A 23712-nucleotide genomic window follows, 5' to 3' on the forward strand; every position below is an offset into this window, starting at 1 on the left:
AGCTTAATTTTGAAAAATCCTTACTGATGTGACTAGAACTGTCCCAGTTGGGAGCATGTTCTATACCATAACTATTTTGTAAGGAGGGAACCCTTTTTCTATGATTAAAGCAAAGTACTTTCCTGCTAATCTTGACGGCTGTGTCATTTTTAGCTCATACTTACAGATTTGAAGTATTTTGGTATAGCCCTAGGATATCCTCCTGCGGTTTATCAGATTTTCCCCATTCTTATTTCTAAACAAATTAGCTGTAGTTGGAGCAGCTTCTTCTTCCTAGCTCATGCTTCCAAACATTTTATTAGTATTCTAGCAATTCTTTGTGCCATTCTCCAATATCTTGTTTTGAAATGCAAGGACTACTCCTGGGGGAATTCTGCACACAAAAAACTGAAAATTCTGCAAAATTTATATTGGTCAAAATAACACAATTTACATGGCAGTCTTTAAAGAAATTACATTTAAAATTAATACAGAAAAAATGTATTACTTAGAGATGCAGAATTTCCCTAGAAGGGGCCTTCATCTTCGCATGCTCTATTCGCGGCATGCCTGGGTCTCCTCTGCCATTTTCTGAGCAAATTCTGTGCTCTGCAGTAGTGCAGAATTCCCCTAGAACTAAAGGACCTATACTGTGTTTTGTGTTTCAGCAGAGGCACAGCTGGGGCTTTCTCCAGTAGTCACATTATTTCTTCCTCTCTGCATGCAGCTCTTTGTTTCATGTCTGCTAGTTGTCTCTTAGCCTGGCACTAAACACTCTAATTTAACTTACCATAGTACAAAGATCCTTTTCCAGTCTTGTTTTGGCAAGCCATGATCTGTTCAGTGTAAAATATTTGCAAGAAGGCTGCCAGTCACAACAGTTTAGATATACTACTGGAAACTCATGTAGCTTAGGCCAAAAAACAGCTGTCAGTATTTACTGGTACTTTTGGACATTGGCATTTTGGCTAAATTCAAACTGGCAATAAGTATATATACATGTGCCAATACCTCTCCAGACTGAGCCATTGCTTCTGGGGTGGCAGTGGTGGTTTATTGTTTTCACTTGTTCAGTGTTGATTTGGAAACCTGCATTTAACATTTTGAAAGCAAAGTGATATTTCTCAGTACAGAGAGGGAGAACTTATGGATTTGAAATACGAACTCCAATCTTGAAAATGTAGTTTTCTGTTTTCAGGAAGCACAAAACCCTGGCTTTAATAAAAGATGGCCGCGTGATTGGTGGTATCTGTTTCCGCATGTTCCTAAGCCAAGGCTTTACCGAGATTGTCTTCTGTGCTGTGACGTCTAATGAACAAGTTAAAGTAAGATGATTCATAATTGAGTATTAATTCACTCTTTTTATTTTGTTTGTTAAAAAAAAAAAAAAAAAAAAAAAAAATATATATATATATATATATATATATATATATATTTAGTGAAACTCAGTCCAAATTAGTCACTGAAACCTTGATAATTTGATATCAGTCTTTTGCCTTAAGGTGGTGTTAAAAGCAGTGTTTTTTCTATGAAATGGCAAAACTTTAGTTCTTGAGTCAAATGCTAAAATGCTGCACTGTGCTTTCCCCTGAACTGGTGAAAAATGGTGTATATTGCAGGCCTGTGCTCAGCTTTTTTGTTGGGTGGGATAATTGTGGTTTCAAATGGTCCTTATAGAGCTCTGTCAGTCTGAATAGTCTCATTCCCATTCTCCCAGCCCATGCTTACAGTTGATACAAGTAATTCCGCATCTCTGCGCTCTTAAAAAGAGGCACAATGGGGACAGAAAGTAGTAAGGCATGCCTTGTAAAACCAACTGGAAAGGGCTCTCCTCCTGATCTGAGCTCTAGAAATGACTTTTGAATTGATCCTTAAAAGGACTCTTAACTTAAAAGATCCCAATTATTTTAATATCCCTGATCTTTTTTTTTGGAAGGAGAGGCTGATTCATTAAGGTCTTCTTCCATAGACACTGAATGTGGGGGGAGCCTTAAGAGTGAATTTTCAAAGGAGTTATGCAAATAAAAGCAATTTTCAAAAGCCTGTTAATGTGCGTAAAGTCTTCTGAAAATAACCTCCTTAGTGAGCCATGCCCAAAGTCATTCTTTAAACTTTTACCATGGAATTTCTGCTGCCAAGGAACATGAGAATAAAGGCATCAAAGAGCTCTCTCTCACATTCATTCCCTGGCTAACTTGAGTTCCTTGTATGTACCCGGATCAGTCCAGACTCCTGGGTTTTGCCTCCCCTCCAGCAGATGGAGACAGAGAAATTTTGGCGGACTCTGTTCTATCCCCGTAGGTGCCACCTACAGCCTGCCAGTATTTCTCTGTCTCCAGCAGATGGTGGAGGTGCAAAACCCTACAATCTTAGTTAGTCAGATTTAAAAAAAAAAAAAAAAAAAAAGAATAGATAACCTAAAAAATAGAAGATTTGGGTTTTTACTCAGTTTATACTGTGGGTATAGTTTAAAAAGAGAAATTTTCTTCTCGATCAAGACAGCCTCCCAGGGGTTTGGCAGGTTCTGAGAGAACCATCTCCCCTGGTATCTGAGGCACTAGGAGTGGGGGTCAAGAACCTTATTTACCACTCTTCCCCTAGCTCTTTGGGGTGATACCAGGGAGCCCGGATCGGTCCGGGCAGTGCTCCCTGTTGTATTTTTTGGCCAGAGCGCTATTGCTGGGGGTGAGCTGCGGTCGGCATTTCCTTTTCTCTGGTGCCGTTTTTCTTTACTGCCGTGGGCAGCTGCTTCAATGTCGCGTGGTACGGCCTATAAGGCGTGTGGAGATGCGCGCGCGCGTCTCTAGGGAAGGCCTTTGCTCCGCCTGCCTCCCTGGGAGGGAACCTCCAGAGCCGCCGAAAGTTTAAAAATCAAGCCACGCCGTGAGCCGGGGAGCCTCGGCCGACCGCTGCACTGGACGCAGCACAGCGTGGTAGACCCGTTCCAGCTCAGCGCTGGAACAGAGGCCATTTTGGCCACTTTTCGCGCGGCTGAGCGTGCCGTGGTGGGGGAGGGGAAGACCCTCCTCTATTATCACTGCGTCCGTTGGCCCCCGCGGTGGGCGCTCTGTCGGATTTTTTAGTGGAGGATGCGGCAGAGGACATCCCTGAGGGGGCATCTGATTCCTCTTCTTCGTTTTCCTTAGACTTCATTATGCTACTGCATAAGGCTTTTAAGGCCAGCAAGGCGGCAAATAAAAGTTCTGGTTCCCTGTACGTACCCGGATCAGTCCAGACTCCTGGGGTTTTGCCTCCCCACCAGCAGATGGAGACAGAGAAAGTTGTGACAGACTCTGCTATATATACCTGGGTGCCACGCACAGTTTGCCAGTATTACTCTGTCTCCAGCAGATGGTAGGGGGGCCAAACTCACAGTCTGGGTTAGGTTACTTAGCAGTTAGGTTTTCTTTTTTCTATTTGTCAAAATTATAAAGCTTTTATTCAAAAAAAAAAGAAAGGTTAGACAGGAACTCAACAGTTCCTTTTTCAAAAGATTGCCGGTCAGAGCGCTTCAGCCTCCCAGGGGGTCGGCAAGTCCTGAGGGGACTATCCCCCACTGGTGTGAGGTGGCTGCGGCAGGGGCTGAGAGCCCTGTTTTGCCTGGTGCAGCAGACACTGGGGTGATACCGGGGAGCCCGGATCACTCACCCCAGCATCACCGGCCAAGGACCACCACGGCAGACCAGCAAGTTAAAAAAAAAACAATTAAATTGATTTTAACTCTCCGTTGTTCCCTGTACGTACCAGGATCAGTCCAGACTGCTGGGTTGTGCCTCCCCTCCAGCAGATGGAGTCAGAGAAAAGCTGTAAAGCACCCCCTAGATATACTGGTGTGCCACCTGCGATCCCCCAGTATATCTCTGACTCCAGCAGATTGAGAGGCATAACCTGCGGTCCTGATCCTTTCTAAATTTGAGTTTGGTTATTCAGATTTGGCTGACCTTTGACTAGACTAATTTATTTTATTTTAGGGTAGTAGATCAGTGGTTAGGCTCACTTTCTTTTACTGTCGCTGGGCGAGTTCAAAAGCAGGCTTGGCAGGGCAGTGCCCTAATGTCTAGTTCCCGGAGATAGGAATCCCTTGGTGACCAGGGGGAGTATTCACCAGTGGGCCGGTCACTCTCCCCCCCTGTATCTAATTCCAGGGGTGTTTTTCATCTCTGAAGGGGGCTCAAGTAATCAGGCAGCGGGGATCTGATTTTCCCTTTAAAAAAAAAAAAAATATATATATATATATATACTAAGTGAACGAAGGTATAACAGTAAGTCCTGTTGGTGACAGGCTGTTTGCTCACTTCCTTGGCCCCAGCCTGCCCCGTTAGGGTCCCGGGACTCCGGATGGGGTGGCCTGGTCACCCATCGCGTTTTTTATTTCCTTCAGTCCCAGCACTGCTGTTTTTGCGCGCTTTTGTCTGCCTGAGCAGCTCCGGAGCTGCTATGCCACGAGCTTTGGCCTGTACGGCCTGCGGGGAGTCGGGGGCGCAGCTCTCTCGGGGGGGTCTCTGCTCCCTTTGTCTTCCCGGGGGCGAGGGACTCTCCTGGAGGCCGAGCGCTGCCTATGGTCCCCCCTTTCACAGCCACGCGAACAGAGGAGAGTGCAGTCGACTCGCGGGCAGAGATCGGCCCCACCCCCATTCGAAGAGGGAGCGGCGGCCATCTTGCCCGCGCCGTGCAGCAAACGGTGCAGACTCGGACGGAGGGGAGTTCCCTCCTGATTCTCCTCCGGCCCTCAGCCCACAGCGGGATAGCAATTTCGCGGCACATAACCCCCCCCAGGCCCGCGGGAGCAAGTTTAAAGAGACAAGTTCCCTTTTCTTCGAGGTTTGTTCTACTTACGCATCAGGCATTCCTAGAGGCAGAGGCTGGTTGGGAAGATGCAGGTCCTTCTCCCCCTAAGATCCCCAAGACCACTACAGGTGCTGGGAATGCAGGGATTCGTTGCCCCCGGACACCAGTAGATCAGGGGGATACAGAGCCGGCTGTTCCACCACCACACCCCTTGATTTCAGATATGGGGGGTGATTTGGAGGGCAATGTTACGGTGGAGGGGGATGACCCCCAGATCCTCCGCTTATTTAGTAAGGACGAGTTAGATCCCTTGATCCCGCAGGTGTTGAAAGAGCTTGAGATTCCAGCACCCCCGATGGAAACAGATTCTTCCCCGGGGGATTTTGTTTTGGCGGGCATTAAGGGACCTCCTCAAACTTTCCCATTTCATCCAAAATTATTTCAGATAGTATCTAAGGAATGGGATTTTCCAGAGGCGTCACTAAGGGTTAGCAGGGCTATGGAGAAGCTATACCCCCTCCCGGCGGAGTCTTTAGAGCTTCTCAAGCTACCCAAAGTGGACTCGGTGGTCACGGCCGTCATTAAGCATACTACCATTCCCGTGACGGGGGATGCAGCGCTTAAGGATCTCCAGGATCGGAAGCTGGAGGTTTTGTTGAAGCGCATTTTTGAGGTGTCTGCTCTAGGTATTCGGGCTGCGATCTGTAGCAGCCTCATGCAGAGGGCTACGCTTCGCTGGGTACAGCAATTGCTTACGGCCCAGGATCTGCCGCCTGATGAGGCAGAGCAGGCGAACCGCATGGAATCTGCGGTCACCTATACCGCAGATGCCCTATATGATCTCCTTCGGTCTTCCGCTCGCACCATGTCCTCAGCGGTATCCGCAAGGTGCCTGCTATGGCTTCGACACTGGTCTGCGGATGCTTCCTCCAAGTCCCGGTTAGGTTCCTTCCCCTTTAAGGGGAAATGGTTGTTCGGAGACGAGCTGGAGCAGCTCATTAAGGACTTGGGGGACAATAAAGTCTACAAGCTGCCCGAAGATAAACCCAAGCAGTTTCATACTTTTGGGAATTTCAGAGGCCGTTTTTGTGGGCAACAGAGGTTCCTTGCGGGGAGGGGTGTTTCCTCCGCACAGAGACAACAGGCGTCTCGGTCGCAAGCTTGGACGCACTCCTTTCGTAGCAGACGACCTCAGTGTTCGGGGGCATCGCATGCCTTTACCCCCAATAGACTGCACAATGAAGCAGCGCCAGCCCATTCCTCCATCCCATTAATCGGGGGTCGCCTGTCCCTGTTTCGGGAGGAATGGGTCAAGATAACATCGGACCAGTGGGTCCTCGACGTTATAAGTCATGGTTACGCTTTGGATTTTGCTCGCCCGCTCCGAGATCTGTTTCTTGTGTCTCCCTGCGGGTCCCCGGCAAAGCAGCAAGTTATTGCACAGACGTTGGATCATTTGCGGGCGCTGGGGGCTGTGGTCCCAGTTCCACCTGCCGAGCGTCGGTCCAGTCGATATTCCATTTACTTCGTGGTTCCAAAGAAGGAAGGAACGTTCAGACCAATCTTGGACTTGAAACAGGTCAACAGGGCCTTGCGAGTTCCGCGTTTTCACATGGAGACACTGAGGTCTGTCATTGCGGCCGTTCACAAGGGAGAAGTTTTGGATTCTTTGGATCTAACCAAGGCGTATCTCCACATTGGAATCCAGGAGCGTCATCAGAGATTTCTGAGGTTCATGGTTCTGGGGGACCATTACCAGTTTTGCGCCGTGCCGTTCGGTTTGGCAACTGCCCCCAGAACTTTTACCAAGGTATTGGTGGTGGTAGCGGCTTCCCTTCACCGCCAGGGGATACTAGTGCATCCCTATTTGGACGATTGGCTCATACGGGCCAAGTCAAAAGCTCTGTGCAAGCTAGCGATTCGGTCAGTGTTGGAGCAGCTACAGGCGCTAGGTTGGGTAATCAACTTCGTGAAGAGCCATCTAGCCCCAACTCAGCAACTGGAGTTTCTGGGAGCATGGTTCGATACTTCGGCGGGCAAAGTGTTCCTTCCTCGCCAACGGATGGTCAATTTAATGGCTCAAGTGCGGAACCTCTTGGAGCTGCCATTGCCTACTGCCTGGGATTATTTACAGGTAATTGGGCATATGGCTTCTACTCTGGAAATGGTCCCTTGGGCTTTTGCTCATATGCGCCCTTTGCAGGGAGCACTCCTGTCCTGCTGGGATCCCAAGTCAGAAGACTACGACATGCTATTGCCCTTACCGGAGCCGACACGGTCCAGCCTCAGTTGGTGGTTGGTGCCGGACCATCTCCTACAGGGGGTGGACTTGGAATCTCCACCTTGGATCGTTGTGACGACGGACGCCAGTCTATCTGCTTGGGGGGAGGTCATTCAGTCCCGAGCAGTACAGGAAAGATGGTCCCCTCGACAGACCACATGGTCCATCAGTTGCTTGGAGACCAGGGCGGTTCGGCTAGCCTTGCGTCAACTCCTCCCGATGTTGCACCGTTGGGCGGTATGAATTCTATCGGACAAACGCATCCACCGTGACATATATAAACAGGCAAGGAGGCACAAGAAGTTGCCCAGTGGCCACCGAAGCGACTTTGTTGATGGCCTGGGCAGAACGCAATCTGGCCCGCATTGCGGCCTCCCACATCGCAGGCGTGGACAATGTTCAGGCAGATTTTCTCAGCCGACAACAGTGAGAGCTGTCGTCCAAAGCGATGCATCTCATAACTAGACGTTGGGGAACCCCGCGCTTGGATTTAATGGCAACTCGGCTAAACGCCAAAGTGGCTCGTTTTTTCAGTCAAAGGAGGGAACACGGATCGAAAGGGGTGGATGTGCTGGTCCTTCCATGGCCTCCACGCATCTTCCTTTGTGTTTTCCTCCGTGGTCCCTAGTGGGAAAGGGTTTAAGACGTATAGAATCCCACCAGGGTCTGGTAATTCTAATGGCTCCGGAGTGGCCAAGAAGGCCGTGTGCAGTAAGTTAGGGCTGTCTCCACGGAAGGCCTCATTGGGGCATATCCTCGCATTTTTGCAGGACGGTTTGAAGATGGGCTTAGCTTACAGTTTGCTTCGTGTGCAGGTAGCGGCCCTGGGCTGTCTGAGGGGCAGAATTGAGGGTTCTTCTCTTGCCTGCCACCCGGATGTTGTTCATTTTTTATGCGGGGTTAGGAATTTGCGTCCCCCGGTGAGAGCTCTGTGTCCATTCTGGAGCTTGAATTTGGTTCTCCATGCTCTCTGTGCTTCACCTTTTGAACCTATCAAGAGGGCCACTTTGAAGGATTTAACTCTCAAGACAGTATTTCTAGTGGCTATTTTGTCAGCACGTCGTGCAGGGAGCCGTTTTTGCATATTTCAGATTCCAGGGTACCCCTAAGCACGGTACCTTCTTTCTTGCCTAAAGTGGTTTCGGCCTTCCACGTGAATCAGGCGGTGGAATTACCTGCCTTTTCTGAAGAGGATATCCGATCTTCTCAAGGTCGGGATCTGAGGCGTTTGGATGTCTGTCGGGCACTTCTGCGGTACTTGGAGGTGACTAATGGAATGGTCCCAAAAAGGGTCTTCAGGCTTCCAAGTCTGCAGTCGCCCGCTGGTTGAAAAGCGATCGCTTCCGCATACATTGGGTGCGGTCGGCCTGTACTGGATAGGCTTAAGGCTTACTCTCTTCGTTCTCAGGTGGCATCATGGGCTGAAACTCAGTTTGTGTCTTCTCAAGAGATTTGCAGGGCGGCCACCTGGAAGTCCTTACACACATTCGCTAGACATTATCGATTAGATGTTCGTGATCTGTCGGCGGATTCTTTTGGTAGCAGTGTGATTCGAGCGGGACTCTCTGGGTCCCACCCCATTTAAGGCGGCTCGGGTACATCCCAGCAGTCTGGACTGATCCTGGTACGTACAGGGAAAGGAAAATTAGTTTCTTACCTGATAATTTTCTTTCTGTAGTACCTAGGATCAGTCCAGATGCCCACCCAAGTCTGTTTGTTCTGGAGAGTCCGCTCGTATTTCTTTCTGTTCATTTGTCTCCTTACAGTTCTTGCAGCTGCAGAGTATCGGTATACGTGTTGATGCATAGTTTCAGGCAAGTTTTACAGGGTTTTCTCTGTTCATAAAGGAAGACAGGTTTGTTTGTGTCTTCAAAGCAATATACTTACTTGGTCTAGTCATTGGTTGAGTTAAGAGTGTTTACTATTCAGCAGCAGTGGATGATTATATGTTTCATTCTGCTTTGATATTCTGTATACTGTGGGATCGCAGGTGGCACACCAGTATATCTATGGCAGGGGTGGGCACTTCCGGACCTCGAGGGCCACAAACCAGTCTGGTTTTCAGGATATCCCTAATGAATATGCATGACATAGATTTGCATACAACTGAGGCAGAGTGCATGCAAATCTCTCTCATGCATATTCATTAGGGATATCCTGAAAACCAGACTGGTTTGTGGCCCTCAAGGATCGGAAGTGCCCACCCCTGATCTAGGGGGTGCTTTACAGCTTTTCTCTGACTCCATCTGCTGGAGGGGAGGCATAACCCAGCAGTCTGGACTGATCCTAGGTACTACAGGAATGAAAATTATCAGGTAAGAAACTAATTTTCCTTTTCTTTGCTGCGACTGTGTGGGTGCTGATATTGGTCAGACGGTCGGTCTTCTGTTTCTTGTTGTTTGCCGGGGATCTTTAGTTTTTTTGTACTGTTGCCGCGTGGACCAGCTTGCCACGCGAGCGGCTCTGGTCGGGCATGCCTGTCCCAAGATGGAGTCTGTTCTGGCTGCCTCCCCGGCGGCGAGGGATCCTCAGCGGGTACCGGTGGGGAAGGGGGTCGTTATCCGGAGTCGGTCAGGAGCGCTGGCAGTAGGGGAGCTACCAATCCCTCCTCCCTGTTCCTTCTCACTGAGCGCGGGAAAAGGCGCCATTTTGGGTGCCTTCTCAGCGGCGGCTCAGATTGCGGCAGGGGAAGGGAATCTCCTGCTGCAGCTTTTTCCACAATGGCCGGCTCCGAGGCTGCGATCTAGAGTGCCGGCAGAGCCCATGGACAGGGAGATGTACCTGATACCGATTTGGTAGATTCTGACTCCTTCTTTTCTTCTGAATTTGTTTTGGTCTTGCATAAAGCCTTTAAGGCCCGGAAAGCCAGCAAGAAACGCGCTATTCCGGAATTGGTGCCTTTAGATCCTACTCCTAAGGCCCAGAAGAGGGTTGCGGCTCAGGGGGCTCCTAGGGAGAAGCGTCCCTTGTGGGCTAGGGTGCCGCAGGTTGACTCAGACACATCTTCAGACACTGCAGATCCAGATGATCAGGATTTGCTGTCCCAGCCCCCGAGGGGGGTAGAGGAGGACGGGGACCAGCAGCAAAGTGCTGCACGTGGTTCTCAGGGCATCGAAGACCCAAAGGTTGTTCGTCTGTTCAGAAAAGAGGAGCTGCTTCCTCTCATTCCTCCCATTTTGAAAGAATTGGGAATAGATGCTCCTCAGGAAGAATCTCGCTTGGGATCAATGGATCCGGTGTTATTGGGCCTGAGGGGTCTGCCTACCTCTTTTCCATTCCATTTTTCGGTCACTGATCTCCTTTTTCGCGAATGGGACACCCCAGATTTGGGGTTGAAAGTCACTAAGGTGATGGACAAGCTTTATCTACTTCCTGAGGAGGCGTTGGAGATTCTTCGGGTTCCCAAGGTGGATGCCGCAGTTTCGGCGGTGACGAAAAGGACCACGATTCCAGTCACAGGGGCGACGGCCCTGAAGGATCTGCAGGATCGAAAGTTGGAATTGCTGCTTAAGAAGATTTTTTAGGTCTCTTCACTTGGTGTCCGAGCCGCAAAGTGTAGCAACTTTGGTTTGAGAGCTGGTCTTCGATGGGTACAGCAACTACTTGCAAATGAATCTTTTTCGGAGGAGGAAGCTCTGCAGGCAGCTCTGCAGGAAGCTCTGCAGGCAGCCTTGAGTCTGTGGTGGCTTATAGTGCAGACTCTCTGCATGATCTCCTTCGAACATCGGCCAGGGCTATGGTGTCTGCGGTTTCGGCCTGTAGGTTATTATGGTTATGGAACTGAAACTGCTCGGCGGATGCTTCCTCGAAGTCTCAACTGGACTCCTTGCCTTTTAAAGGCAAGCTGTTATTTGGGAAAGAACTTGAGGATATGATCCAGTCTCTGGAAGAGAATAAGGTTCATCGCTTGCCGGAAGACAGGCCATGATCGAGGGGGGGTCTTTTCCTTCTCGTGCCCGGTTTTGGGGAGGTCGACTTTCTCGGGCGGCTAGGACGTCCAAGGTCCCTTTTCAGCAGAACTTTAACAGACAACAGGTATGGTCTCAGTCCTTTCGTGGTAGTCACTTTGGCAAACCAGGTACCTCTCAGTCCATGCCAGTCGGTAAGTCTCCTCAATGATGGGCAGCCAGTCCATTCCTCGGTTCCGATGTTAGGAGGCAGATTGTCCCTGTTTTACGAGGAATGGGCCAAAATCACAAACAGATCAGTGGGTACCCTGTGATAAAACATGGATACGCTTTAGATTTTGTACGCCAGCTTCGCCCTCAGTTTCTGGTCTCCCTGTGAGGGTATGCCACAAAGCGTCGAGCAGTATAACAGACGCTGCAGCACTTGATCGACCTTGGAGCTATTGTCCCAGTTCCTCCTGTGGATCAACGGAGAGGTCGCTACTCCATTTATTTCGTCGTGCAAAAGAAAGAAGGATCCTTCAGAACAATACTCGACTTAATGCGCGTCAACAGGTGTCTGCGGATACCGCGCTTCCGGATGGAAACGTTGAGGTCAGTCATCGCCTCAGTGAGGCCGGGAGAATTTCTCGCTTCTCTGGATCTGACAGAGACATATCTGCACATCAGGATCAGGATGGATCATTAGAAATTCCTGAGATTTTCCATCCTGGGTCGACATTATCAGTTTCAGGCACTACCTTTCGGTCTTGCTACAGCACCCAGGACGTTCACCAAGATAATGGTGGTGGTAGCGGCTTAGTTGCGCAGAGAACGATGGTTGGTCCACCCATACTTGGACGATTGGCTGATTCGGGCGAAGTCGGAACTGCTTTGCCAGGCAGCAGTTCGGCGAGTGCTGCAAGTACTGAAGAATCTAGGAAGGGTGGTCAACTTCTCAAAACGTCATCTAACACCTTCCCAGTCATTGACCTTTTTGAGTGCGGCGTTCGACACCCAACAGGGGAGAGTTTTCTTAACGTCTGACCATATTACCAAGTTGCAAGGTCAGGTGCGGATTTTACTGTCCAAGCGCTCTCCGATAGTCTGGGACTACTTGTAGGTCCTGGGTTCCATGACTTCCACTCTAGAACTGGTTCCATGGGTCTTCGCTCACATGCGCCCTTTACAGTCAGCCTTACTTTCCCACTGGAATTCGGTTTCCGAACAGTTCCACCTGCCATTGCCTCTGACGGAGGCCGCTCGCTCCAGTCTGGATTGGTGGCTCATTTCGGACAATTTGAGTCGGGGAGTTCCTTAGTTTTACTGGATTGGACGGTGGTAACCACGGATGCCAGTCTTTCCGGCTGGGGAGCAGTTTATCTCGGTACAGGGATGCTGATCCCCGGAAGAATCTTGGTGGTCTATCAATCATCTTGAAACCAGAGCGGTTTGACTGGCGTTGGATGCGTTCTTCCCGCTTATCAGGGGGAAGATGGTCAGGGTACTGACCGACAATGCAACCACGGCAGCATACATCAATCGCCAGGGAGGTATGAAGAGTCAGCCAGTGACGGTGGAAGCTCGATTGTTAATCACGTGAGCGGAGCAGAATCTTATCAGCATAGCAGCGTCCCACATTGCCGGAGTCGACAACGTTCACGCGGATTTTCTAAGTCAGCATCTTCTCAATCCCGGAGAGTGGGAGTTGGCGGACAAGGCCTTTCAGCTCATCTGTGACAGATGGGGCACTGCGTGCATGGATCTGATGGCGACGTTCAAAAACTCCAAGGTTCCATGCTTCTTTGCCCGTCGCAGAGAAACAGGGGCAGAGGGCGTAGATGCTCTTGTTCTGCCCTGGCCGATAACTGTTCTGCTGTATGTGTTTCCCCCTTAACCTCTAATAGGCAAGGTGCTCAGAAGGATAGTCATCCGGCCGACATGATCTTAGTGGCTCCCGACTGGCCGCGTCGTCTGTAGTTTGCAGATCTAGTCAATCTGGCGGTGGAAGATCCCCTGAGATTTCCGTACCTTCCGAACCTTCTTCATCAGGGACCCGTCTGTTTCAACCAGGTTGATTGCTTCTGTCTAGCAGCTTGGCTTTTGAGAGGCGGCGTCTAAAAGACAAAGGTTATTCGGACGTGGTGGTAACTACTTTGTTGCGTTCATGGAAGACTTCCACCTCTCTTTCCTATGTTCGCGTGTGGAAGGTCTTTGAGTCATGGTGTGTAGACCGGGGGATTGTGCCCACTCGTGTGTCCATTCCTGACATCTTGGCTTTCCTACAAGCAGGTTTAGCTAAAGGATTATCCTGTAGTTCCTTAAAGGTACAGGTAGCGGCTCTTGGATCTTTGCGTGGTTCCATTCAGGGGACAGCATTGGTGGCGCATCCTGATGTCTGTCGTTTCTTATGGGGGGTGAAGCATTTGAGGCCGCCGGTGAGTTCGCCATGTCCTTTCTGGAATCTCAACTTGGTCCTTGGGGCCTTGTGTTCGGAGCCTTTTGAGCCTTTGCGAGGGACAACGTTGAAAGACCTCACATTGAAAGTGGTGTTTTTGGTGGCGATTTCCTCTGCTCGGAGGGTGTCCGAGCTGCAAGCCTTATCCTGCAGAGAGCCGTTCTTGCAGAATTTGGATTCTGGTGTGTCTCTGCGGGCGGTTCCTTCCTTTCTGCTGAAGGTGGTTTCCGCTTTTCATTTGAATCAGTCTGTGGAGCTCCCGTCCTTCTCTAATCTGGATAGGTCGGATCCGTTTTCCAAGGATTTACAGAAGTTGGATGTTCGCCGGGCGTTACTGTGTTATCTTGAAGTAACTAATAGCTTTCGGGTCTCTGATCATCTCTTTGCTCTTTGGAGTGGTCCAAAGAGAGGTACCCGCCGGGGTAAGGCCTGCTTAATTACACACTTACCCATGACCGCTTCCGACCCCGACCACGAGGCAGCCCCTGCCTTCCTCCGTGACTCGCTGACGCCATCCTGCCGACCTTCCTCCGACGCCGAGGGAACACGTTGCACGCTGCCGACGTACAGCCAATCAGGGGACAGCCCTGATTGGCCTTTAAATCTGAGAAGCTCCCGATCTGAGCCCTTTCCTCCAGACGCAGCAGAGAGACGAGGGCGAATCGGAGCGCTGCCGGGCCTGCGCAACCGGTGCCGGAGACCCGCCGGGGTAAGGCCTGCTTAATTACACACTTACCCACGACCGCCTCCGACCCCGACCACGAGGCAGCCCCTGCCTTCCTCCGTGACTCGCTGACGCCATCCTGCCGACCTTTCTCCGACGCCGAGGGAACATGCTGCACGCTGCCGACGTACAGCCAATCAGGGGACAGCCCTGATTGGCTTTTAAATCTGAGAAGCTCCCAGGCGCCGCGCGCCGAGCGTCGCGCGCCGTAGGAGTGCAACAAAGGAGCCTGCTCCTTTGTGCGCTCCTTCGTGCGCTCCCTTTGTGTACTCCCTTTTATGCTCTACAGTCTTCATAGTCCTCCCCACCGATCCCTCCACAGCTCTCAGCAACCTTCCAGCCCCTATATCTGCCACCCACCGCTCAACCCATGAAACTCCTGAAATCAATCATACAACTCTCAACACCCAAGCAACCTCTGCCACCACTCACTCCCCACGCAGCAACCAAGCAGTCTCCCTCACACAAAGAACACACACAATGGCCTCAGCCCAATACATTCCCAAACTACCTCATCGCTACAACCACCACCACACTCCTAAAGCCACACCCACCACCAGACGCCTCACTAAAATCCACACCGACCCTAACATAACCTATACTACAATCACTTTCATTACCCTACTCCTCATCAATGCACAGTCGATCACCAAAAAAATCCCAATCATTCATGACCTACTCACAGATGACCAACCAGACATATTCTGTATTACAGAATCCTGGCTGAAACACACTGACACAGTCCTACTCAATCAACTGCCCAGAAACACATACAACATATTCTCCATACCCAGAAGCAAAAGAAAGGGAGGTGGCCTACTATTCCTAGCTCACAAAAAACTTAAATTTTCTTCCCACTCCCTAAACTTACCACCTCCTCTCGAGACCAACCTATTCAAATCAAAACATCTCCAAATACTTCTCCTCTACGCCCCACCAGGTTGCCTACAGCACAACCTTTCCCCACTGATTGAATCCATCACAACCCACATCAACTTACAAGAGCCCGCCATCATACTAGGAGACTTCAATCTTCATATTGACACCCACCCTCCTTCTCCCACCAGCGAACTACTCCTATCCACCATGTCTGCCATTGGATTCACCCAAATCATCAACACTCCCACGCAAAAATCGGGCCACACCCTTGACTTAATCTTCCTAAACAACAAAATATCCGCAACTGGACCACCCTCTACAACCCCCACCCCATGGTCCGACCACAGCCTCATCCAAGCCAAGCTTCAACTCCAATCGACCCCACTGAAAACAGACAACTGAATCATCGAATTCACCAAACCATGCTCCAGTGAAGACCTCGCCGAACTGTTACCTGAAGCACTAAAAACAATTAACCTAAATGATGCCAACTCCGCCACAAACTCCTGGATATCCATCAATGCAGACATAGCCAATACATTATGTCCCACGATAAGAAAGGAAATCAAACCATCTACAAAGCAAAAAGCTCCATGGTACACCCCAGAACTGAAAACCTCAAAGCGAACACTGAGACAAACGGAAAAACAGTGGAGACGAACCCCTTCCCCAAACCTGAAAGACAAATACAGAACGCTACTACACAACTATACAACTGACCTCAACACAGCAAAGCGCAATTTCTACACAACAAGAATTCATGATTACCAATTTAACCCGAGGACCCTCTTCGCCTATGTCAAAGACCTAACCAACCCTATCCAAAATGACACAACGCCAAACTCCAGCAACATCTCCAGTGAAAAACTACCACAATTCTTCAAGGACAAAGTTGACAACATCATTGCCAAGATTCCCCAAACCCACAACGACTCAACGGACATCCCTCCTCCCATCCACACATGGTCACAATTCACACCCGTTGCATCTACAGAAATTGAACCCATCATCAAAAAAACCAACCCCGCATCCCACCCCTTAGACCCCATCCCCATCAAAACCCTGAAACTCATCAGAGAGATTATTGTCAAACCAATAACCTTCATCATCAACTTATCCCTCGAACAAGGAATCTTCCCAGAAAAACTCAAAAACGCCATCATCAAACCAATCATCAAAAAACCTCAACTCGACAAATCAGACCCAGCAAACTACAGACCAGTCCCTAACCTCCCATTCTTAGCAAAAATCATCGAAAAAACAGTCAACAATCAACTTACAGATCACCTTGAAACCTATAATGTTCTCCAGCCAGCACAGCATGGTTTCAGAAAATTCTTCAGCACCGAAACCCTCCTCCTCTCTCTCACCGATACCATCCTCAGAGGCCGCGACAAAGGCAAATCGTTCCTCCTGATACTTCTTGATATATCAGCCGCCTTTGACACCATCAATCACAGAACACTCCTCACCAGACTTAAAGAAATTGGTCTACAAGACACTACAATCAAATGGTTCAAATCCTACCTCTCAAACAGATCCTACATAGTCAAGACAAACTCATCCGAATCCTCACAAGTTCCCCTCACACATGGTGTCCCACAAGGTTCTTCCCTATCCTCAACCCTCTTCAACATTTACCTCCTCCCACTATACAAATACCTCTCAGATGCAAACCTCACCTACTTCGTCTATGCAGACGACATACAAATATTACTCCCCATAAACAAGTCCATTCAACTCACCATGGAAAAATGGAACAAACTCAGCTCAAAATTATCCCACCTACTATCTCAACTATCTCTCTGCCTCAACCAAGCCAAAACAGAAATCCTTCACATACGCGATGACCGTCCCTCTTCTCCCCTCAAGTGCACCCCCTCAAGCTACCCAGGAAGCTCAAACAACCCGGGGGTACCAAACATCTCACAAATCTCACTCACACCATCCACAAGAAACCTAGGCGTAACAATCGACAGCCAACTCAACTTTAAACGACACATCTCCAACACAATTAAGGATGGATTCTTCAAGCTTCAAACACTGAAAAAACTCAAACCCCTTCTCCAAGCACACGATTTCCGAACAGTCCTTCAATCAATTATTTTCTCAAAACTCGACTACTGCAACTCCCTTCTCCTCGGCCTACCAGAAATCCACATCAAACCCCTCCAAGTTCTACAAAATGCCACCGCCAGAATCATCACTAACAACAAAAACTCCTCCCACATCACACCCACTCTCAAAGAACTCCACTGGCTACCCATCACACAAAGAATCCAATATAAAACCCTCACCCTCATACACAAAAAAATAAACAACAACAAAATGAACTGGCTAAACAACGCAATACATCCATACCCCACACAAAGAACTCTCAGATCCACCAACACTGGCCTTCTAGCCGTCCCCAATCTCAAAACTGCACACCTCAACGCAACCCGCAAACGAGCCATAACAATAGCGGGCCCTACCCTATGGAACTCCCTCCCCACCCGTCTCAGAAATGAACCCTCATTGCAAGTCTTTAAAAAACACCTCAAAACATGGCTGTTTTTAAAAGCCTTCCCACCTGACCCTTAACCTGACCGAACGCATCACACCACACCCCCTAAGCAGGCATCTCTCCCTCCTTTCATCCCTCCCTGACACTCCCTCCCTCCCACCCTTCCCTTTTCACCCTCCCTTCAACCCTTATACCTAAATTATTTTTATCAACTAGTCATAATGTACATATGTTATATGCTATAATTTATTGTTCCATGTATTTCTGTTATAATTGTTATCATGTTATAATGTAAAATAGGGCTGATCTCGCCCTATTCTTTTAGTTACCTGGAAACCGATGTGATATCTCGATTGAATGTCGATATATAAAATAAATAAATAAATAAATAAACAAACAAACAAACAAACATGGCATCCAAGACCACGATTACCCAGTGGCTGAAGGAGGCGATACACTTTGTGTATTTACTACATGGTAAGTCCTTACCTGTGGGAATTCGGGCACATTCGACAAGAGCGCAGGCAGCTTCCTGGGCGGAATGCCAGCAGATTTCTCCACAGGAAATTTGCAGGGTGGCCACATGGAAAATATTGCATACCTTTGCAAGACATTGCCGTCTGGATGTTCAGGCTCCGGATGTGGACGGTTTCGGTGCAGGCGTGCTGAGAGTGGGCCTCTCCGGATCCCATCTCCGGTAGGTAAGCCCTGGTACATTCCAGGAGTCTGGACTGATCCGGGTACGTACAGGGAAAAGAAAATTGGTTCTTACTTGATAATTTTCATTCCTGTAGTACCACGGATCAGTCCAGAATCCCGCCCTCGTTGGATACTGCGTCAGTTAATGGATAGACATAATGGAGAGTCCGCTTGTTTACTGTTGATTTATTCTGGTCTGCAGATCAGTCTTGGTTACCCGGTTTTTGGGGGTTAGGGTCACGATTTGGGTTAGTGATCTGGTTCTGTTTATGGTTCCTGTATATAGTTAGTTTGTTGGGCTATACTGCTTTGATACTGAGTAATACTGGCAGACTGTGGGTGGCACCCCAGGAGTCTGGACTGATCCATGGTACTACAGGAACGAAAATTATCAGGTAAGAACCAATTTTCTTTTCCCTGACAACGACGTCGGACCCCTCCACTAAGCAGCCTAGGCCCCCTGCAAAGGTGGACATGCCGAAACTGCAGCTTCCTCTTCGGACCGCGCCGTCTCGTCCTCAGGAATATTCTTCGTCTGATTCAGATCAGGAGGACCAGGACTTGGGGGACAAGCCCCCGAGGGGGGCGGATATGGATGAAAGTCCTGACAATGCAATACCACAGGCTATGGAGGGAGATGACCCTAAGGTAGTCCGTCTTTTCAGGAGGGATGAATTGGTGCCGCTCATCCCGGCAATTCTGGAGGAGTTGGGTATTGAGACTCCGCAGGAGGATTCCTGGATGGGGAATATTGATCTGGTTATGGTGGGTCTCCGGGGACCAACCAGATCTTTCCCGTTTCATCTTTCAGTCACCGATCTGCTGTTCTGTGAACGGGACATCCCAGTTTTGGGATTGAAGGTCAGCAAAGCGACAGATAAGCTGATTCTGTTGCCAGAAGAAGCCCTGGACCTTCTTCGAGTCCCCAAGGTGGATTCAGAAGTGTCAGCCATAACAAAAAAGACCACCATTCCTGTGACAAACGGCACTTCGAGATCTCCAGGATCGCAAGCTAGAGGTTCAGCTCAAGAAAATATTTGAGGTCTCCGCGCTGGGAGTCCAGGCGGCCATGTGCAGCAGTTTCTCCTTGCGGGCAAGTCTTCGATGAGTCCAACGATTACAGAGTGTATCATCTCTTTCGGAGGAGGAGGCCGCTCAGGCGGATCATCTGGAAGCCACGGTGGCCTACAATGTGGATGCCTTGTATAACCTCCTCCGTACATCTGCCCATTTTGTGGGCAGCTGTCTCGGCCTGGAGATTGCTCTGGCTGAGAAACTGGTCTGCTGATGTCTCCTCCAAAGCTCAATTGGGATCTTTACCGTTTAAAGGCAAGCTGCTCTTTGGAAAGGACTTGGAGGATCTGATCCACTCCTTAGGGGAGAACAAGGTCCATCGGCTGCCAGAGGATAAACCCAAGATGAGAGTTTCCTTTACTCCTCGGTCCCGCTTCAGGGGGAATCGGAGATTTCATTCTTCTAGATAGTCGGGGTCCTCGGCTAGACAGTCTTCAGGCCGGCAACAGTCCGGGTCACAGTCCTTTCGAGGCCGTCACTTCGGCAGACCTGGGTCAAGCCAGACTGCAGGAGGGCCTAAGTCCTCACAATGAGATGAGGCCGGTCTCTTCCTCAATTCCAGTTATGGGAGGCAGACTTTCGCAATTCTACGAGGATTAGACCAAGCTGACGTCGGACCAGTGGGTCCTCAGTGTAATAAAGAATGGCTACGGTTTAGATTTTGTTCGGTGCCTGCGAGACCGCTTTCTCGTCTCCCCATGCTCATACACGGAAAAGCATCGAGCGGTGCAGGACACATTGTAATGTTTTATCCAACTCAGAGCCATCATTCCAGTGCCTCCCGCTGAACGAAGGAGAGGCCGCTACTTCATTTACTTCGTAGTGCCAAAATAAGAAGGCACTTTTCGGCCCATCCTCAACTTGAAGCGAGTCAACAGATGCCTTCGAGTACCCCGTTTTCGCATGGAGACCCTGAGATCAGTCATTGCATCGGTGCACAAGGGAGAGTTCCTAGCGTCTCTAGATCTCACCGAAGTGTATTTACACATCAGTATCCGACCCGATCACCAGAAGTTCCTGAGATTTTCGATCCTGGGAGAACTTTTTCAGTTTCGGGCTCTGCCGTTCAATCTGGCCACGGTGCCCAGGACCTTTACCAAGGTCATGATTGTGGTAGCGGCACAGCTTTGGAAGGAGGGTCTCTTGGTTCATCCGTATCTCGACGATTGGTTGATCCAAGCTCTCTGCCATGCGGCGATTCACCAGCTAATTCAGTTGCTGCAATCACTGGGTTGGGAGATGAACCTAGCCAAAAGCCACCTGGTTCCCTCCCAGTCCTTGGAATTCCTGGGAGCTCTGTTCAATACGAGCCAGGGGAGAGTTTTTTTGTCGGGGGAGCTCATTATCAAACTACAGGGACAAGTGCGAGATTTGTTGTCCAGACAGCCCCCCAGATGTGGGACTATCTTCGGGTCCTCTGTTCAATGACTTCAACTCTGGAGTTGGTCCTTTGGGCATTTGCTCATATGAGACCTCTACAATCAGCATTGCTTTACCGTTGGAACCCAGTGTCAGAACAATTTCATCTTCCTCTTCCTCTTACAGATTGTGCTCGTTCCAGTCTTGATTGGTGGCTCCTCTCGGACAATTTGACCTGCAGGGTCCCTCTGGAATTTCCCGTTTGGACGGTGGTGACCACGGATGCCAGTTTCTCGGGCTGGGAAGCAGTTTGTCAGGAGAAATCAGTGGAGGAGTCCCAATGGTCGATCAATTGTCTGGAAACCAGAGCGGTTTGCTTAGCATTGCAGGCTTTTCTACCACTTTTGCGGGGCACTGGGCGGAACAGCATTTAGCCAGGAGTAGACAATGTTCAGGCCGATTTCCTCAGTCGACACAGACTCAATCTCGGGGAGTGGGAGCTATCTGAGGAAGCCTTTATCGCATATGCATCAAGTGGTCCCAGCCAAGTATGGACCTGATGGTGACGTTTCAAAACGCCAAGGCCCCTCGCTTTTTTAGTCGACGCAGAGAACCGGGAGCAGAAGGCATGGATGCTCTCGTTCTTCCTTGGCCGACTACAATACTGCTGTATGTGTTCCCACCCTGGCCCCTCATCGGCAGGGTGCTGCAGCGCTTAGAGCCTCACCCGAAGGAGGTAATCCTAGTAGCTCTGGAGTGGCCAAGATGTCTGTGGTTTGTGGATCTTGTCTGCCTCGTAGTAGATGGGCCCCTGAGATTTCGGGGGATCCCGAGACTTCTACATCAAGGTCCCATTTGTTCGGAAGAGGCAGATCGCTTTTGTCTAGCTACATGGCTTTTGAGAGGAAACGTCTCATGAGCAAAGGTTATTCGGACTCAGTGGTGGCTACCCTTTTGTGATCTCGGAAAACTTCCCTAGCCTACGTCAGGGTATGGGGAGTCTTTGAATCATTGTGCGTCGAGCATAAGGTAGATCCTATTCGGGCCATGGTGCCGGATATTTTATCATTCTTACAGGCGGGCTTAGCCAAAGGTTTGTCCTGCAGCTCTCTCAGGGTACAGGTAACGGCTCTCGGTTGTTTCTGTGGTAAAGTCCATGGGGTATCCTTGTCTGCGCATCCAGATGTTGCTTGTTTTCTCCGGGGAGCAAAACATTTGCGTCCGCCAATTAGAGATCCTTGCCCCTCATGGAACTTGAACCTGGTACTTAAAGCTTTGTGTGAGGCACCTTTTGAGCCCCTGAAGAGAGCAACGTTAAAAGATCTGACGTTGAAGGTAGTTTTCCTCATGGCTATTTCCTCGGCACGCAGAGTTTCAGGCGCTGTCTTGCAGGGAGCCCTTTTTGAGAATTACGGATATGGGAGTTTCCTTGCGGTGCCTTCCTTTCTTCCGAAGGTGGTATCCTCCTTTCATTTAAATCAATTGGCTGAACTTCTGTCTTTTCCTACCTTAGATCGGTCTGATCCACGAGACCTGAGAAAGCTTGATGTGCGCCACGTCCTGTTGTGCTGTTTAGAGGTTACCAACAGTTTCCATATGTCGGATCATCTTTTGTATTATGGAGTGGCCCTAAAAAAGGATATAAGGCGGCTAGAGCTTCGATTGCACGCTGGTTGAAAGAAGCTATTGGATCAGCATACCTTCTTTGCGGTCGGCCACTCCCGGTTGATCTTCGAGCGCATTCTACTCTGTCGCAAGTGGCCTCGTGGGCGGAGTGCCAACAAGTATCGCCACAGGAGATTTGTAGAGCGGCCACTTGGAAGTCTCTTCACACTTTTGCTAGGCATTGCCTGTTGGATGTGCAGGTCCGAGGTTCTGGGGGGTTTGGAGAAGGGGTGATCCGAGCGGGATTCTCTGGGTCCTACCCTGTGTAGAAGAGCTCTGGTACATCCCAGGAGTCTGGACTGATCCGGGTACGTACAGGGAAAGGAAAATTGGTTCTTACCTGCTAATTTTCGTTCCTGTAGTACCACGGATCAGTCCAGAGTCCCACCCAGTTCAACATACAGTTATGGGAGAGTCCGCTCGTTCAGTTATCAAATCTCGTTGCTCTGCAGATAAATATTTTTGAGAGTTTTCAATTTTTTCATTGAACTTGTGTTACGTTATCAAGGGCTCTAGTGCCATTTGGGATTAGTGAGCTTGGTTCCTGTGGGAGTACATCCCATATAAATCGTAGTTAGTTAAGTTGGTTTTTGATTCATTCTGCTTTGATACAGTGTAATACTGGCAAGCTGCTGGTGGCATCTAGGGGTATAGGACAGAATCCGCCAAAACTTCTCTGTCTCCATCTGCTAGAGAGGAGGTAAAACCCAGGAGTCTGGACTGATCCATGGTACTACAGGAACGAAAATTAGCAGGTAAGAACCAATTTTCCTTAGTGTATTTGGACGTTTGTAAAGTTTTCGGTTGTTTTAGCATATTGAACTGCACAAATGTACAAATAAACCTCCCAGAAACGTTTCCCCGAAGTCATGTGAACACAGCATTACAGCCTTGAAACATTTGTCAAAAAAATAAATGTCATTTTCCTCCTTGCCCTCTGGCACTAACTTCCACTCCTTGGGTGTGTTTTCTTGCAGGGATATGGGACACACTTGATGAATCACCTGAAGGAGTATCACATAAAACATACTGTTCTCAATTTTCTCACGTATGCAGATGAATATGCAATTGGCTACTTCAAGAAACAGGTAACCTCATCTAAATACCTCCCCCCCACACACACACATCTTTTTTTTATTATTTTGTGATCTAGATCATGGTAATGTGATAAAGATCTGTAGACATTTCACAGCCTCCTCTTCTAATAGGCATCAAGCGAGTCTCAGTAAAATTAACATTGTGAGGGGGTGGGGTAGCAAAGTTAGATATTGCCACTATCACTGAATATTAATCTGTAATAATAGACTTATTGTAAAGGAAAAGCAGAGAAAGATTTTTGGAGCCTTTTGTCTGAAAATCACCCCCTTCAAACCCACCCCCCTCCCAACTAAATGTATGCATGGGCTTCCATAG

At 49.2% G+C, this 23712-nt stretch overlaps 1 protein-coding gene across 5 annotated transcripts in view; it reads left to right on the plus strand.

The window, feature by feature from the left end:
- The window catches only part of KAT2B (lysine acetyltransferase 2B), a 328579-nt gene that overhangs the window by 239182 nt on the left and 65685 nt on the right, over nucleotides 1-23712 (plus strand). For all 5 annotated transcript variants that reach the window (XM_029589280.1, XM_029589282.1, XM_029589284.1 and 2 more), the window contains exons 11-12: nucleotides 1178-1304; nucleotides 23277-23387. In XM_029589280.1, the coding sequence (XP_029445140.1) occupies nucleotides 1178-1304; nucleotides 23277-23387 (238 nt within the window). The remainder of the gene's footprint in view (nucleotides 1-1177; nucleotides 1305-23276; nucleotides 23388-23712) is intronic.

Source organism: Rhinatrema bivittatum, chromosome 2 (assembly GCF_901001135.1).
Source record: "Rhinatrema bivittatum chromosome 2, aRhiBiv1.1, whole genome shotgun sequence".
Taxonomy (NCBI): domain Eukaryota; kingdom Metazoa; phylum Chordata; class Amphibia; order Gymnophiona; family Rhinatrematidae; genus Rhinatrema; species Rhinatrema bivittatum.